The 17,098-nt window shown below is 42.8% G+C and overlaps 1 protein-coding gene across 4 annotated transcripts; it reads right to left on the reverse strand.

The window, feature by feature from the left end:
• Positions 1-4,179: 4,179 nt before the first annotated feature.
• Positions 4,180-14,668, reverse strand: syt19 (synaptotagmin XIX). Of its 4 annotated transcripts, XM_028408140.1 has the most exons (11): positions 12,600-12,652; positions 12,107-12,175; positions 11,436-11,528; positions 7,861-8,094; positions 7,687-7,760; positions 7,207-7,326; positions 6,380-6,565; positions 6,043-6,195; positions 5,787-5,906; positions 4,848-4,959; positions 4,180-4,773 (listed from the first exon to the last, which is right to left on the reverse strand). In XM_028408140.1, the coding sequence occupies exons 4-11, from the start codon at positions 8,057-8,059 to the stop codon at positions 4,475-4,477; spliced, it is 1,263 nt and encodes a 420-aa protein (XP_028263941.1). In that variant the 5' UTR covers positions 8,060-8,094; positions 11,436-11,528; positions 12,107-12,175; positions 12,600-12,652; the 3' UTR covers positions 4,180-4,474. The 4 variants fall into 4 exon arrangements, with proteins under 4 accessions (XP_028263941.1, XP_028263943.1, XP_028263942.1 ...); XM_028408142.1 differs by lacking the exons at positions 12,107-12,175; positions 12,600-12,652 and adding an exon at positions 14,652-14,668; XM_028408141.1 differs by lacking the exons at positions 12,107-12,175; positions 12,600-12,652 and adding an exon at positions 13,490-13,553.
• Between the last annotated feature and the right edge of the window lie 2,430 nt (positions 14,669-17,098).

Raw genomic sequence — 17,098 nt, forward strand, 5'->3', positions numbered from 1 at the left:
CTCTGACGTGTACTGCTCCTACATAGTTGACAGCATCAACTTCATTTCACCTCTAGAACCTTCCCAACTAGTTGGTGAAGCTACACTATGAAGGCCGTGAAGCTGCGTGCAATGGTGTCCGTGTGGCGGGGCGCCAACTGTCGATCCTTCGCCGTGAGATTACGTTTGAGTATTTAATGACCTTAACGACCTTCTATGATCATGAAAATTCATACACACATTCTCGGGGGCATGTACTAGCAACTGATGGGGGTCTCGTAAGTGGGCGGGGCAAAATGGCTCAATGGCGCCCCCTTGAATTTTTAAAATACTCCTCTCCATAGGGGTTTTTTTTGGAGTAGGAAGACAAAAATCGGCACACACACAGAACACGTCCAGGCGCACATAAAAGTATCTTGCACCATTGATCTAGACCACACAGGAAGTCAGCCATTTTGATTTTGGCGGTCAAATTTCAGCGATTTCCACCTTTGGTATGCGGATGAACTCCTCCTAGGGATTTCGACCGATTGACTTCATATTCGGTCGCTGTCACCTAGAGACCATGCTGATCAAAAGTTATCAAAAGCTTTTCTCTAAATTAAAGGGCGTGGCCGCTGTGGCGTCACTTCGCCATTCATACAAGAACAGCTCTCTCTCCTACATACTTGCTCCAAACGGCTTCAAACTTTCTGCACGTGGTCAGAGCCCCTCCCTGAACGTCTCTATGTCATCATGATCTATGGCGCTCCCTTGTGGTGGAGACAGGAAGTGCCATGTTCTTCACTGACATGCACTCTGTTAAATCCTTCCCTGTCATTACACAGCCAAATGAGGATCACAGATTTGAAGTCCCACAGAGACAACTGTGTGGATTCCTGTATCATGCTGCCCGTGGCGGTGGCGACTGTTGAACCTTCGCCATGAAACATCAACTGCTTATAAATTCGCCGTGCATCGTCCTAGCGTCCTCAAATTTTTTTCATGTCCTAACGGTCCGTCCCCCCACACGTCTGCATGCTCATGAGTCACCTGCACAGCGCCACCTACAGGAAACCGGAAGTAACTGCTTCTGGATATTTTTCATGTATGAATCAAATGTTTTTTGAGGTTTGATGCACAGACGGGTCTGCACTATTCTCATGGTGTCTGGATCCACCCAGTGGACACATACGGTACTGCAACTGATATAACTCCACCACGGATGCTCCTAAAATCCTCAAATTTTTTACATGTAATACATACCTGACCCCGACCAGGTGTGGACATCTGTGGACAGCGCCACCTACTGTAAAGAGGAGGTTACTGCACACTAACAATTTTTACATATATTGACAGATTTGTTGCACTGACACATCTCTGCTTCTGTCTGCCGGCTTTTTCCCACCGCTGGCAAAATAGCCGCAGCTCGTGGGGGGAGCGGGTGAGAGAAGGGACGGCGTGACGGGGAGGGGGCGGTCGCGTGGAGTGCGAGGGCCCGATCATCGCTGCTTGCAGCTTTAATTATTATTATTATTCTCTTTTTTTCTTCAGCGTCATTCGACGCAAATTTGACCCCCTGAACGTGCTCAAAAACTCACCAAATATAGCACACAGGTCTGCTTCGCGAAAAATGGCGATCTGAAACTGTCGCCACGACAGTGACTTGCAAAATGGCTCTACAGCGCCCCCTGGAATTTGGAAATATTCAGCGTAACAGATACAACCATGAAAATTGGTACGCTGATGTATCGCCTCATGCCAGGAAACATGCCTTTGAAAAAAAAATTCCACCCCCTACAGGGCGTCGGCCATCTTGGAAAAACCACGCCATGTTCCAATTTGCACACCCCGCAGTTTTGCGAACTCCTCCTAGTGGAATTGCTTGATACGGCTGAAAATTGGTGCACTCGCCCTTAAGGGCTTAGGGACCAAAAGTTATCAAAAACGCCGCACTTCGTGGCTGTGGGGCCACCACGAAGTTGACCCTTCGCCAACGCACAGGAAATGGATGTGTTTGTGGCTGTATCTCCCACATACTTCATCCAATGTAAATGAAAAAAATCAGGCATGCTGAGCCGAACAGATTGATATGCTAATGACCACAAACTCTCATAGAGCCACCTACTGGCGGTTGAATTTTGTTCAGGCTCATTATCCATGTTCCACACCTCGTATTTGAAGGAACTCCTCCTAGGGAAATACTATGACGGACCTGAGATTTTGTCACCTGGTTCTGAAGACATGGCTGAGCAAAAGTTATCAAAAACACAGCCTGATGTTACACCGTGTGGGCGGGGCATCGCCACAAAGGTGACCCTTCGCCACCATACAGAAAGCTTCTGTGTTTCTTGCTTTGTTCATCCTACCTGCCTCTTTCTCTATCATGACATCAGCCCCTGTGCACCTTTTCATATCACCTCATCGTCATATGTGGGCGTGGCCACATGGCTCAGCAGCGCCCCCTGGAATGAGATCTGCTTCCCCGTTTCACCTACAGACAAGACAAAAAGTCTCTTGGAGGTATCCTCGCACAGGCAGTCCGCCATTTTGAAAAAACTGCGCTATTTTGCTGTTTTCACTCCCCGCACTTTTACGAACTCCTCCTAGAGGATTTCTCCAATCCACCTGAAATTTGGTCTGCTTACTCTTAAGGCATTAGGGACCAAAAGTTATCAAAAACGCAGCACTTCGTCACGCGGTCTGGCCGTGGCACCGCCACAAAGTTGACCCTTCGCCAACGCACAGGAAATACATGTATTTTTGGGTGTGTCTCCCACATACTTCATCCTATGTGGATGAAACTTTACAGTCATGCCGAACATCGGACACTGCACAGATTGACATGCTGATATGCTACAGTCACTGCACCACCTACTGGCCGGAGGACCTGCCTTTTGTACATGTGTGTTTTGCCGTACACTTCAGCCCTGCAGACCACAGCTCGTGCTGGTACCGCTGGGAGAGAGGTCGTGGGACGATAGGGGAGGTGGCAGCTGCTGGTCCCGCGGACCGCAAGGGCTGCGAGGGCCCGTCATCGCTGCTTGCAGCTTTAATTATTATTATTATTGCTGCTTATCTTGCTTATCTTAAACGTATCCTAAACTGTGAAGTGGTTTAACTTGCTGTTAAACAATTTGTTCCATCTTATGCTATCAGATGAGAGACTGGCTGTTTTCCCAGATAACAATTCGAAGCACAGAACTGCTACAAAAACTAGCACACAACCTGCGTAACAACATTAGGCACAACTGCTTATATCTGAACAACAATACCCACAATTCCACTGGGCAGCCTGTGTACGCCTTAGATATGCCGCGCACGAACAGAACTGGCATGCTGCAGCAGTCAGAAGAGGATAGCTCTGGCTCGGCAGAAGACACACCCACCCGTCTCATTAAGCCTTAATATATTCAGTCCAAAATATTCCCTCACAGATATAGTGGACTCAAAAAAAAGATCAGCATTACATTCGTATTTTCATGCCAAAACTACATAGAAGTTTACCTTAGTGTAATACTTGTATAGTAAATGTAATGAAGGCTACACTATTTTCTCTTTAAGCTAGCTCACTACACAGCAGAAGCTAGCTTAATTTCCCGAAGTTAACTAGCAGCCTATTTTTAATATGTAATAGCAATATTTTTTAAAAAGCCATTAAAGACAACACAAAGATGCTCAAAGTAGCACACCTTACAGCGGCTGTACTGGCATTTTAGTCGGTTTACTTTTACCTTCAAAGAATAGTGTGGAATTGTCTCCGCCCGATGTGTCCAGCAGTTACCCAGGTGCACTCAAACTATCGCGCATGGTGCATGCACTCACACGCTGCACTGACATAGGTCATGTGAATAATAATCATAGATACATATATATGTGAATATTTATGAATAATAATCGTCATTTGGTGCTAATAACATTTAGGATTTTTCTGACTTTATTATATACTATTATAATTCACAGTGCAAAATGTTTTACAAAAACAGTAGAATATGCAATGCACGGTATTCATTCAAATAAAGCATTTAAACATATAATTGATTTTATCATACCAATTTATTATTATTTCAGAAATTTACATTTTATAGACCAAATGAATAAAATCATACAAAAAACATCAACATTGTTTAAAAAAAAGATTGTTTGCAATCATTGTTTACAGAACCAACAGGTGGCAGCAGAGGAAAAAGATCAGCATTGCTACCTGCTTCTACAAGCAAGTAATAATTAGACAAAGTATACGTATATGGATTGTGTTATATTTGTATTTTCTTTGTAACAATAAGGGCACTTACTTTATGCTAAACTTGATTTCTTGGGCCCCCACCTATGCTTATTCACATAATAAACAGAATTGTCTAGTTTAGTAAAGACTTATTATATTTAATTTAATGAATGTAGCACAAAATACAGATCTTCTCAGTATGAATATGATTTTTTAGAGCTAAAAGAGAGAGAGAGGAGTGGTGAGTGAACAAATAGACCAATAGGGTTCCTCTATCAGCTGAGCTGTTACTCAGATCAGCAGGCCGTGCCACTTTGCTACTGGCTGGCGTACTGAGCGCATCATCAATGTAAAGTGCTCATCTTCCCAAATGCTGTCCCTCTCCACTCTGAATTGTCCAATTAGATGTTTTGCTGACTTCTTAGTCTCATACACAGAGACCAAAATCTTACACTGCTCCAGAGGAAACTCCAGAAGGGAGAACATGAGGACCTCATTGAAGACAGTTACCAGGCAGCGAGGCACGGCAGAAGTTTTCTGGTACCTCAGCTTGCAATGATTGCACTGCACGCTGATCCTGGCATACAGGGCTGCACAGCACAGACACAGATGCTGTAAATGCATGTTACACTGCATGTAAACTGAAAACCTGTCTGTTATTTACCAGCATCTGAGGAACTCTCAGTGAGGATCATTCTGATCTTTAGAAGGCCAACCTCAAGTCTCTGAGAAGTGGGAAGAAACTTCAGTGAGAGCAGCACCTCTCCAACAAGATCCTGTGTGGGCAGTAACACAAAATGCATATTCATATACAATGTAGGTTGCCTGCAGACCTTTGAATCAGTCCACTCCACAGAGTTTAGCTCGGCGGACTCAGTTCCAGACAGTCCTGTCTACTTCAAAATCTGATATGTGTATTGTATTGCAAGCACAACAGCTCGACATATTTATGGTAAAAGTGATTGTAACATTCAAAAGATGGAAACGTTTTTGTACTTTAATTCAAGTATCTACAACCTTAGTTTTTAAGGTTTTAGGTTCAGACCTTAGTCAAAAAAAGGCCTGCTTGACCTTTTAACACACCGGCCACAGCACAGCACCTCATCCCCCCCTATCTCCCTCAACACCAGCTCCCCCCAAGAGGTGTGTTCAGAGCCATCTGCTGTACGCTGCAAATGTGACTGCTCAGCTAAATATCAGGATAGCTGTATTGACAGTAGTTGTGGGACAGAAATCCCACAATGATGAGTCATCTTTCAGCAGGAGGTAGAGGACATTGTGAAGTGCTTCAGAGTAAATAACATCCATATGAACTGTCCCCCTTCCCTTGGGAACATGTTGTTCTGTTATCCTTCTTTTAAATATATTGCATTTTTTTTATTGCTCTTTAACTTCTCATCATTTGCTGCTGGTCCAGAGGATGACTTTCATTTTCATGTGTAAACACGAAAATAACAATAAATGAACCTTGAATTTTAAAATGATGTTTTTGGATTTAATGAAAACATGACATCTTAAAACTGCACTTCACGAGGATTCAAAATAAATGTTTGTTTTGATATGGTTGTGTGAATGTGTGTGAATATTGTGTGTTTTTCAGTACCTTCTGGGGTATTTGCAGATCCTCTTGCAACTCCACAGGGTAGGAGGTTTTAAGCTGATCTAGAGGAACCTTCACCTCTCCTAGCACCGTGTCTCTGGAGAATTTATCAAAGTTCCTCACCTGAGACACACAATGTCCACACAATGGCAAAAATAATTTTTTTTGTATTGTTGTTTAAGTGATACATATTGATTCTTACTAATAAAAAAGATTGTTGTGTTTGTGAATGCGATGTGTGATTGTGTTACTGCAGGACCTCCATCCTAAGATTTAAGTCATGAAGCTTCTCCCTATCCTCCTTCAGAATACAGCTGAACTGGTCTCCAAACAAAGGGTTGCAGCTGCCTTTCACAATGCAAGTCCGCCACTCGTGCAGCACCGTCCACAGAACAGGTGGAGTTTGTTCACCCTGTGAGGATTACAGCAGGAATACATGACCTCTTTACACCTTTAGTACAAAAACTAAAGGACAGTGCTGGATTCAGGGTAAGAAGCCAAATAATGTTGAGTTGACATGTCAGATGTCGGATAATGTAAGTCTTTATGTAAATGAGCATAAAAAGATGAGTCAACATTTGCCAGAAAAGACTTACCTCCTCATCCTGTAAACCCTCCACTTCAAGTCCTTGGGATCCTGCCCACATGAGTCGTACTTTAACAAATGGCTGGAGGCTCCGAGCCTGGCTGTGCTCCAAAAGCCCCTCCACCTGCAGCACGGTGACCACCAGACGTGACTGCAGCTTGTCGTAGTAGACGGAGAACCGTACCGACCCATAAACCTGATGCAGGAGAACATTATTGATTGTGGATCACTTGAGGCAGATGTTTGAAAAATGTATCTCCATTGGCTGCTTGAGGACACCACACAATAGGTTGAAGTCGATATTTTGTTTGGGTAATTGAACATCATTCATTAGCACTGTATGTGAGAAAAGCTTCAGCCTTTATGCAGTCATGCACTACCTCAGTTTCAAGAACGTATTGCTCACTGGGTTTCATGAAAACCAACGTAATCAAATAAGGGCATATATAATGATAATATCATCTTTGATCAGGACACACTGTGATAGTCCTGGATGGACTTCATCTGTTCACTTCCTGTTTTATTTTGAAATTTGAAATAAGTTTCGTTTTTGCCATGTTAGATTCTTCCACCCTTTTTTTAGTTTCCTGTCATTTCTGAAAACTCACCAGTGTCTAATCAACCAATTACTCATTCATAGTTTTTTCTTGATTTGTTGTGGTTGACTCCTGCCTATTCGTTGACTTTACCACTGTGATTCAGAGTAAAATTTTGTAAGTAGACATCAAATTTGAGTAGTTACTTCTCTGCTGCCAGTAAATGTTATCTTCTAAATATTTCTGTATTCCTATTACAGGCATAAAAGAGATGGACAGCCTTTTATATCCAGACTTTTACCTGTTTAATGTTTTCCTGCTCTCTGGTATCCACGTCTGCCAGACCGGCATCTGAGGAGGGAAATGAGGCCAACGACAGACAACGGCTCAGTCTGTTGGCCTCACTATTGACATCCTCCACCTTAAGAGCATACACATACGCAATCAGGTTTGTGCAAATATCCTTTTTAGTATTGCATTATTCAGTCCATTTTACCTTACTTTTTTAATTTTCTATTTTATTTTGCTAACGTTTATATACTCTTAAAAATCCATACCTGACATAACTATACTGACACATATAGTATAGTTACATGATGGAGAGCAAACAGTGGACTATCCAAACATCTACACAAATACCTCACCTAACCCATGGTCTATTAATTCAACTTGTCTCAGTGGTATAATAACACTGTTGCAATGTCACACAGGCATGTATCCTGAAGATATCGACAGGAGACAAGTTTTTATACGTTTTCAAAGACTTTGTTTTTAACCGTACCATAGTATTTGGAGCTCCTGAGTGGTTTCCTGCTGTTGTTGGCTTTTCTTCTGAGTACAGCAGATCATTGTTCACTACGAGATAAAAAAAATCAACAAATAATTGATCACTTATTTCTAACCAGTCTTATCTATATATATATATCTATATATATATAGTATCATCCTTACTCACCTATATTGTGCTGTATGTATGTGCTGTCTGCATGTGAACAGAATCTGAACATCTGCCAGAACAAGATGCTCAGTGCCAGCAGGAGGAGAGCGACAGAGATGCACAGAATGCTGTACTTGACTGCGTCTGAGTAAGGTATATGCAGCTCTCCGGCAGACAGCAGCCCCAGAGGATGATAATAGTCTACAAAGCTTAGCATGACTCCCTGGCTCCATGCAGTCTATACATATGCTTCTGCAATACAGGATACACATTATGTGAGGAACATATATATGGCATTATGGACACACTATGGACCACAATCACTGATGGGTAACACTCCATAATAAGAGTATAAGTAATGCTTAACTCATGATAAACTTCATGCATGACTTCATAAATGATATATCATGTTGATCTCTAATTCAGTTACATCATACTTAAGATAACATCACATATTTTATGTGGATGACACCTTATTGCTTTTTGTTGAACACATTGATTCATTTTTGCTTATGTAAATATTAGTTTGATGGCTGCAGTGCGAGAGAACATCTGTTATTCTTACAGCTCTATTTATCAGTTACTATATGAGGCAACTATGGATAGACATTTCTAAACAGTTTAATTGTTTTGTGGAATATGAAATAAAACAATGAGATTTAATTTAAATAGGTGTACAACAATAACTTTGGAAGAGCTCTGTCAGAAATATAGCCCTTCAAACACCCAATAAGTGCCAGACACTCCTGTGCTCCAAAGGTTAGAGAAATAACAGGGTTGCAGTTTATAAAAATATTCAAAAATCCTAACATTTTCAGGAACAAAGCTGCTGAAATTGGCAAAAAATTACCATTTATAATGATGGAACGAAGAACTCAAGAGGAACTTTCCTGACTAAACATATCATCATCTCAGTCTGACTGAGCTGCATTCCTCTGGCTGCAGACAGCATTGAGCAGTTTCATTGAAATGCTGTGAATCAGTGCAAAATACATTGTTACTACAGGAAATACTTCCATCCATCCATCCATCCATTTTCTATCGCTTATCCGGGGCCAGGTCGCGGGGGCAGCAACCTAAACAAGGACACCCAGACTTCCCTTTCACCGGATGCCTCAAATGCCTCCTGAACACCTCCCTATTAGATAAAAGTTCTGAGGTACCATGCTGGTGCATGCAGGAGGACTTAATATCAATACATGATTTAGACATATTTCCTAAATCAACAAAAGACTGGGGTGATGTTGCACACATGAAAGAGGTCTATGTGAAGACACTATTGCCTAATGAGCTGTGTCTGTCATGATGTTTCCACACAAATTTACAAGCATGGCACAAAGATGGCTGACCAAAAACTGCTGTTCCTCATATGGCCATCGTTGTTCACAACCTAGGCTGTGGTTGTGCTTCCGTCAAGAGTAAGTAGATCCAATGTTTACCCAGAACGGAGATTTTAAAGCACCTTTACATTTACCACTTACTGCGACAGGGGGCCGCCAAAAGAAAAAACAAGATATCACTACTTACAGTTTTTTCTGATTGCTTAAACACTAACAATGATTCTTATAGCACAATTTCTAAAACTATTAAAAGTTATAGCAAAATCACTCACTGAGTTTACAAAACTAAAAGCAAAAAAACTGCTTTACACTCAGTTTGCACTTTTGTAACACACAATTTGCAATTTGCAATTTGTATAAATATAATCCACTTCACAGCACTCTTTTTACTGAACTGTAAACACAACTCACTGCTTTACACACAACTTCCAAATGATCAACACACTCCTAGTAAAACTACACACATTTATGGCTAGTATTTACACTATTGCACAAATAGCCAATAGTTACAGAAATCTGCTTACAGTTTTTTCTGATTGCTTAAGCACATTTCTGTAACTATTGGCTATTTGTGCAAAACTCTACACACAAATAAAAAAACCTTACACCAAATACGCAAAACATTGTAGATCTCTTGCAAAAGCCAATACATCTTGCTTAACTCTTCAAACCTTTGTAAAAATGGTATTTTTGTACCACACAGTTAACACAAACCATCATATTACTAAGCACACAATGTGCCAACTACACACTGATGGTATTAACTGAAAACACATCTGGCTTTTGCTTTCTCTGTGCACAAGGTCTGTCCATGTGAGGTCAAACTTTTGTCATAAATAGTTCTATAAACACACAGGGATTCAAATTTCAAGTATGAATGTTTATTCACACACATCAAAACAATCACAAGAAAACATACAATTTCACTGAAAGCGAGAGAAAATCATTGTCTCTCTGGGTCCGGCCACAGAATTTCATCAACATCACATGCAATGTCTTCTAGTCCAAGGCACCGGGGAACATGTCTCCTGGAGTGCCGTATCCAGGCCTGACATGATGCCTGGTCCATATCCTTGCATGCCTCCTTCCAGATGCTGGATGTCTAGTAATTCTGTGGAGTAACAGTTTCAGTTTTACATGTACAGTATTGTTGTTTTTCTCATTAGAGTATGGTACTACTGCAAAACTTAGTGTGAGGGAACTGTACTAACCCATTCTCATCAATATGTCCTTATGATGCTTGCTACAGTGTAGCGGCTCAGGCTGAACCCGTTGTCCAGCTTCCCTCAGGGTCAATCCATGGTTGATCACATGATCCATTATTGTAGCTCCGATGACATCAGTAATTCTATTTCTTCTTACCCTTCCTCCTTCCTCTTCACCTCCTCGTCCTCTTCCTCTAAATTCACCTCCTAGTCTTCGTCCTCCTCCTCTTCCTCATGTTCCTCCTCTAATTCTCACTCTTCTCAGTCTTCTTCTCCCTCCATTGTTCTCCACACTGAAGCTTACCTGTGTCTTATTTACAGAGCTCATGCTGATTGCAAAGTGAACTAATGATGTAAAACAGTTCTCACATGTGACAGTGTAGCCAGACAGTTGGCAAAATAGTGTAAATACTAGCCATAAATGTGTGTAGTTTTACTATGAGTGTGTTGATCTTTTGGAAGTTGTGTGTAAAGCAGTGAGTTGTGTTTAAAGTTCAGCAAAAAGAGTGCTGTGAAGTGGATTATATTTATACATTTACAAATTGTGTGTTACAAAAGTGCAAACTGAGTGTAAAGCAGTTTTTTTGCTTTTAGTTTTGTAAACTCAGTGAGTGATTTTGCTATAACTATTAATAGTTTTAGAAATTGTGCTATAAGAATCATTGTTAGTGTTTAAGCAATCAGAAAAAACTGTAAAATGTCTTCATTTTGAATAGCTTCTTGTTCACCTGCCAACTTCTGAACCACTTAGGCCTGATAATATGCTATATCTATAACCTCAGTAAAAACTTGTTTTTCATTTTTGTAATGTGTGAATACCAAATACCTGCTGAATGCCATTCACACCGATGAACAGGTCCTGTTTTTATTTCAACAGTTACAGCTATATCTCGGTTGTAAAGATAATTTGATCAGGACAGTTGTCCTGCTCTCACTCTATGCAAAACATGTAGAATAGTATGAGGAAAAAATATACAAAGTTTAAAATACAGACAGCAGTGACAGAATTCAATGTCACCACTGGCCTGTTTCAAAAAATTAAACCTACCTTAAAAGTTTAGCTTGTCTTTTTCTTCAAGCATGTTCCTGTGATACACATCCAACCTGTGAGCCCTCACATCCACTCAGAAACATAACTCGTCTGCAAGAGAAATTCAAATGAGTACCTTATCATATGACTCTTCCTCCTGCTTAGGGCACTCTAGACACACACTCTCTCTCCTCTCTCTATACACACACACACCTAATGCATGACTTCCAGTGCAGAACAGGTTAGGTTAGATTAAAATGACATTTCAGGGAGCTTATCTTGAGCTGTCCTACTGCTCTTTACCTCTTTAAGATTCTTCTGCACAACTTAAGATGACACTAAACACTGCCATGTTTCATTAACACACTAAATCTATATCAGGAAATAAACATTTTTATTGTCAACTGAATCGTATTAAAACTTCAAACAAATCAAACTTCCAAGGCCTTTTTTATGTCTGTTTTCTATAAGCTGCACATTCAGCTTCAGCTCTGCTCTACCATCTAACTGTACCCAAACCAGCTGCTTTAATCTTGCAGTAATAGCAAATGTCAAACTGTAACAGCTCACAGGACACACAGGAGGAATCTTGTGTGTCCTGTGAGCTGTTACAAATGTCAAACTGTAACAGCTCACAGGACACACAGGAGGAACACACAGCAGGGCTCATTATCATGCAGACTTCTCACCTATTGTTTTTCCCGCAGTGATCAACAGTGATGCACAGTGAGCAAGAGGAAATATACCTAAAAACTGGGCTATAACAATGACAGCATGACATCAAGGACAGGGAAGTAGAACATTTTAACTTAACATCCTGGAGCACTTCATTTAAAGCCTACATGTTCACATTTCACATGTTAAGATGTTAAACTGAATTTGTCTGTGTTTATGAAGCATATCCTTGCCTCAGTTTGTGTTGTTGACAAATGAAAAGGCACTTAAAGTAGCTTGGATGCCCTTCAGTCTTGAAACTGGCGTCAGTGGGTAACGTATTGCGTCACTTCCTGTTTCGACACTGTCCTGTTTGTTCACTTGGTGTGCTCTGTTGGTGCTACGGACTTTCTGCATTAGACATATTGTGTTTGCTTTTATTGTGGTAATACACAAGCACCGTAGTGTTAGAGTTAAGTGCACCAGTTTCTGGGTTCCCTTCTCGTTTACCACTGTAGCGAAGCTTACCGTAACTTAGCGGTTAGCATTAGCGCTTAGCATGGCTTCTTCCACTCGCTCTGCATCTCCCTCTCCTGCTCACTGCACGGTGTGTGACATGTTCAGCTACTCCTCTGCCTCCTTTAGTGAGCGTGAGGTGTGCACAAACTGTAGCTTATTCACAGTCTTGGAGGCGAGGCTAAGCGAGTTAGATAATAGACCTGTAGCCGCAGCAGCTAGCCAGCAGCAGTTAGCCTGTGCGGACCAGCCTGCCTTAGCTGATGTTAGCCGCCCCCGGCAGCCCCTGAGCAGCCGGGAAGTCAGAGAGGTTGGGTGGCGGTTCGAAGGAAGCGTAGCCCGAAACAAAGGCCCGTGGTTCACCACCAGCCGCTAGACATATCGAACCGTTTTTCCCCACTCGGCGACACACCCGCTGAGAAGCCGACCCTGGTTATTGGCGACTCTGTTCTGCGGCATGTAAAGCCGACACCAGCGGCTATAGTTAAGTGCATCCCGGGGGCCAGAGCGGGCGACATAGAGGGTAGCCTGAAGCTGCTGGCGAGAGATAAGCATAAATACAGTAGGATTATAATTCACGTCGGTGTTAATGACACCCGGCTTCGCCAGTCAGAGGTCACTAAAGTTAATATTGAGTCGGTGTGTAATTTAGCTAAAACCATGTCGGACTCCGTAGCGTTCTCTGGTCCCCTCCTGAATCTGACCAGTGATGACATGTTTAGTCGCATGTCCTCGCTCCGTCGCTGGCTGTCATGGTGGTGTCCAGAAAATAACGTGGCCTTTATAGATAACTGGGAAACTTTCTGGGGGAAACCTGGCCTTATTAGGAGAGACGGCATCCATCCCACCCAGGGTGGTGCAGCTCTGATTTCTAGCAACATAGCCAAGTTTATTAGACCAACCTGACAACCCAGGGTCGAGGCCAGGAGGCAGAGTCGCTGTCCTACACACCTCTCTGCTGCTTCTGGAGGACTGCCGCCCTCAGTTAGAAACACATTAAACACAACTACACATAGAAACACTAAGCTTAATAATGTTATTGAAGTGGTGACGGTCACACGTCCTCCCACAGTTCATCAAGCACACAAGTTAAGATATATTAATCATAATAACCTCATAAAAATACACACTAACACACACAAACACATAGAACAAGGTAACAGAACACTCAGGTGTGGATTGTTTAACATACGATCCCTACACTCTAAGTCGCTCTTAGTTAATGATCTAATTATTGATCATCACACTGATATACTTTGTCTCACTGAGACTTGGTTACAGGGTGAAGAATATGTTGCTTTAAATGAATCAACTCCGTCCTGTTATATTAACTGTCATGTTCCTAGAGTTACAGGTCGCGGAGGAGGAGTGGCAGCAATCTACCGCTCCAGTCTTCAGATGAATCCTAAACCTAAGTCTACTCATACTTCTTTTGAGAGTCTCACTCTCAGCCTGTCTCACGGAACCTGGAAGAAGTCAGAATTTGTTTTACTCGTCGTAGTGTATCGTCCACCTGCTGCTGCTTATTCAGAGTTCCTGCTGGAGTTTTCAGACTTCTTATCAAGTTTAGTGCTTAGCACAGATAAAGACATTATAGTGGGTGACTTTAACATTCATATGGACGTCGACTCTGACAGTCTGAAGATTACCTTCAACTCACTCTTGGATTCAGTTGGGTTCTCTCAGTTAGTAAATGAACCCACACACTGTCACAGTCACACCCTCGACCTGGTTCTCACCTACGGCCTGGAAGCTGAGAACCTGCTAGTGTGGTCTCAAAATCCTGTTCTTTCAGATCACTCATTAATAACTTTTGACTTCTCTCTTTCAGACCTACCAGCACCTGAGGAAAAGGTCTACTACAGCAGATGTCTGTCTGAAGACGCCGTAAAGCAGTTTAGGACAGCAATCCTACCAGTACTCCCCACAGTCCCAAGTACTGATGGGGGTACCAACTTAAATGTTACTCCTGCAGAGCTGGACCGCTTTGTCAACAACACTGCAGACACACTACACTCAGTCTTAAACAGGATTGCTCCACTGAAGAAGAAGAAAACTACAAACCAGAAGAGGCTAGCTCCGTGGTACAACTCAAACATCCGATCACTGAAACGGATTACACGTAGGATGGAGAGGATGTGGCAGTCCTCTAAATCAGATGACTCCCGGAGGGCCTGGAGAGACAGTCTGCTGACGTATAAGAAGGCCCTTCGTAAAGCCAGGACAGCCTACTATTCATCACTAATAGAAGAAAACAAGAACAACCCGCGCTTTCTCTTTAACGCCGTGGCCAGGCTGACAAAGAGCCACAGCTCTGTGGAGCCTCGCATTCCTGCAGCTCTTAGTAGTGAAGACTTCATGAGCTTCTTCACTGATAAAATCACCACTATTAGAGGACAAATCAACCACAATCTCTCTGTGACCGCTGAGGATACACCGCCACTTCTGGAAACGGATCCTGATCTAACTCTGGACTGCTTCGTGCCCATCGGCCTCCCTGAGCTGACCACCAGCATCTGCAAGTCTAAACCTACTACCTGTCTTCTGGATCCGATCCCTTCACAGCTCCTCAAGGATGCTATTCCTCTGATCGGAGACTCTATATTAGGACAGATCAACTTGTCTCTGGGAACAGGATATGTACCGCAGGCTTTTAAAACTGCTGTGATCATTCCGATACTTAAAAAACCTTCACTGGACCCGGACGTCCTAGGAAACTACAGACCGATCTCCAACCTCACCTTTATCTCCAAACTACTCGAAAGAGCTGTTGTAAGTCAGCTAAACGACCACCTGTGTAGTAACAGTCTGTTTGATGCTTTCCAGTCTGGTTTCAGAGCCCATCACAGCACAGAAACAGCACTGCTTAAAGTCACCAATGACCTCCTCATGGCATCGGACCGGGGTCTCGTCTCTGTACTCGTTCTACTGGATCTCAGTGCTGCCTTCGACACCGTAGACCATCGCATCCTGCTACACAGATTGGAACACGAGATCAGGATTACAGGAACAGCACTGCGCTGGTTTAAATCATATTTATCTGACAGATTTCATTTTGTTCACACTAACGATGTGTCTTCCACAGGTACAAGGGTTAACCACGGTGTTCCACAGGGTTCTGTGCTCGGACCGATCCTGTTCACCCTCTACATGCTCCCTCTAGGAAACATCATCCAGAAGCACGGCATAAACTTTCATTGTTATGCTGATGATACCCAGCTGTATTTATCCATGAAGCCTGAAGAAACGGAGCCGCTAGTCAGACTACAGGCGTGTCTAAAGGACATAAAGGACTGGATGTCCTCCAACTTTTTACTATTAAACTCGGACAAGACTGAGGTCATTGTTTTTGGACCGAAACATCTCAGAACTAGTTTATCAGATAATACTTTCTCCCTGGATGGAATTACTCTGGCCTCCAGTACGACTGTGAGGAACCTTGGAGTTATCTTTGATCAAGACATGTCGTTTGTCTCTCATATTAAGCAGGTCTCCAGGACCGCTTTCTTTCACCTGCGTAATATTACTAAGATCAGGAGCATCCTCTCTCAGAGTGATGCTGAAAAGCTCATCCATGCTTTTGTCACTTCAAGACTGGACTACTGCAACTCTTTATTGTCAGGATGTCCACATTACTCCATCAACAGTCTGCAGCTGATCCAGAACGCAGCAGCTAGAGTTCTGACAGGAAGCAGCCAAAGGGATCATATCTCTCCTGTCCTAGCGTCTCTTCACTGGCTCCCAGTGGACTCAAGAATACACTTCAAGATCCTTCTTCTAACCTACAAGGCTCTTCATGGACTTGCTCCATTGTATCTGCAGGACCTGATTGTACCATATGTTCCTAATAGGACACTCTGAGATCTCTGAGTGCAGGTTTACTAGTAGTTCCTAGGATTCATAGAAGTAGAATGGGAGGACGAGCTTTCAGCTATCAGGCACCGCTATTATGGAACCAGTTACCAATCTGGGTCCGAGAGGCAGACACTGCCTCCACCTTTAAGACTAGACTTAAAACTTTTCTGTTTAGTAAGGCGTACAGTTAGCCTTAGACCTAGTGTGTAGCACAGCTATGCTGCTCTAGGCCTACGTTGTCGGGGGGCACAAACATGATCCACTGAGCAGTTTCCCTCTCACCCTCTAACCTCTCCTTTTCTCTCCTTAGTCTGGCTCACACTGGTCTCAAGACCTGGATGATGACCTGCAGTCCGGCCCGTGAAGTCTCTCTTGCTCTACGTTGTCGGGGGGCACAAACACGATCCTCTGAACACCCTCTGACCTCTCCTCCACTCTCCTTAGTCTGGATCATACTGGGTAATATCGTCTCATAATCTGTGTTTACTGTCTTCCTTGTAGTTCTGTGCCTCGCTCTCGCTCTCTCTCTTTGCAGGTCTCAAGACCTGCATACTGACCTGCAGTCTCTCCTGTGCTCATCGACTTCACTAGCCCCTGCTGCTCATCTTTACTATCAAATTACTATTCCTACTTATGGACCGACGATATATATAGAT

The sequence above is a fragment of the Parambassis ranga genome, chromosome 6 (genome assembly GCF_900634625.1).
Source record: "Parambassis ranga chromosome 6, fParRan2.1, whole genome shotgun sequence".
Lineage (NCBI taxonomy): Eukaryota > Metazoa > Chordata > Actinopteri > Ambassidae > Parambassis > Parambassis ranga.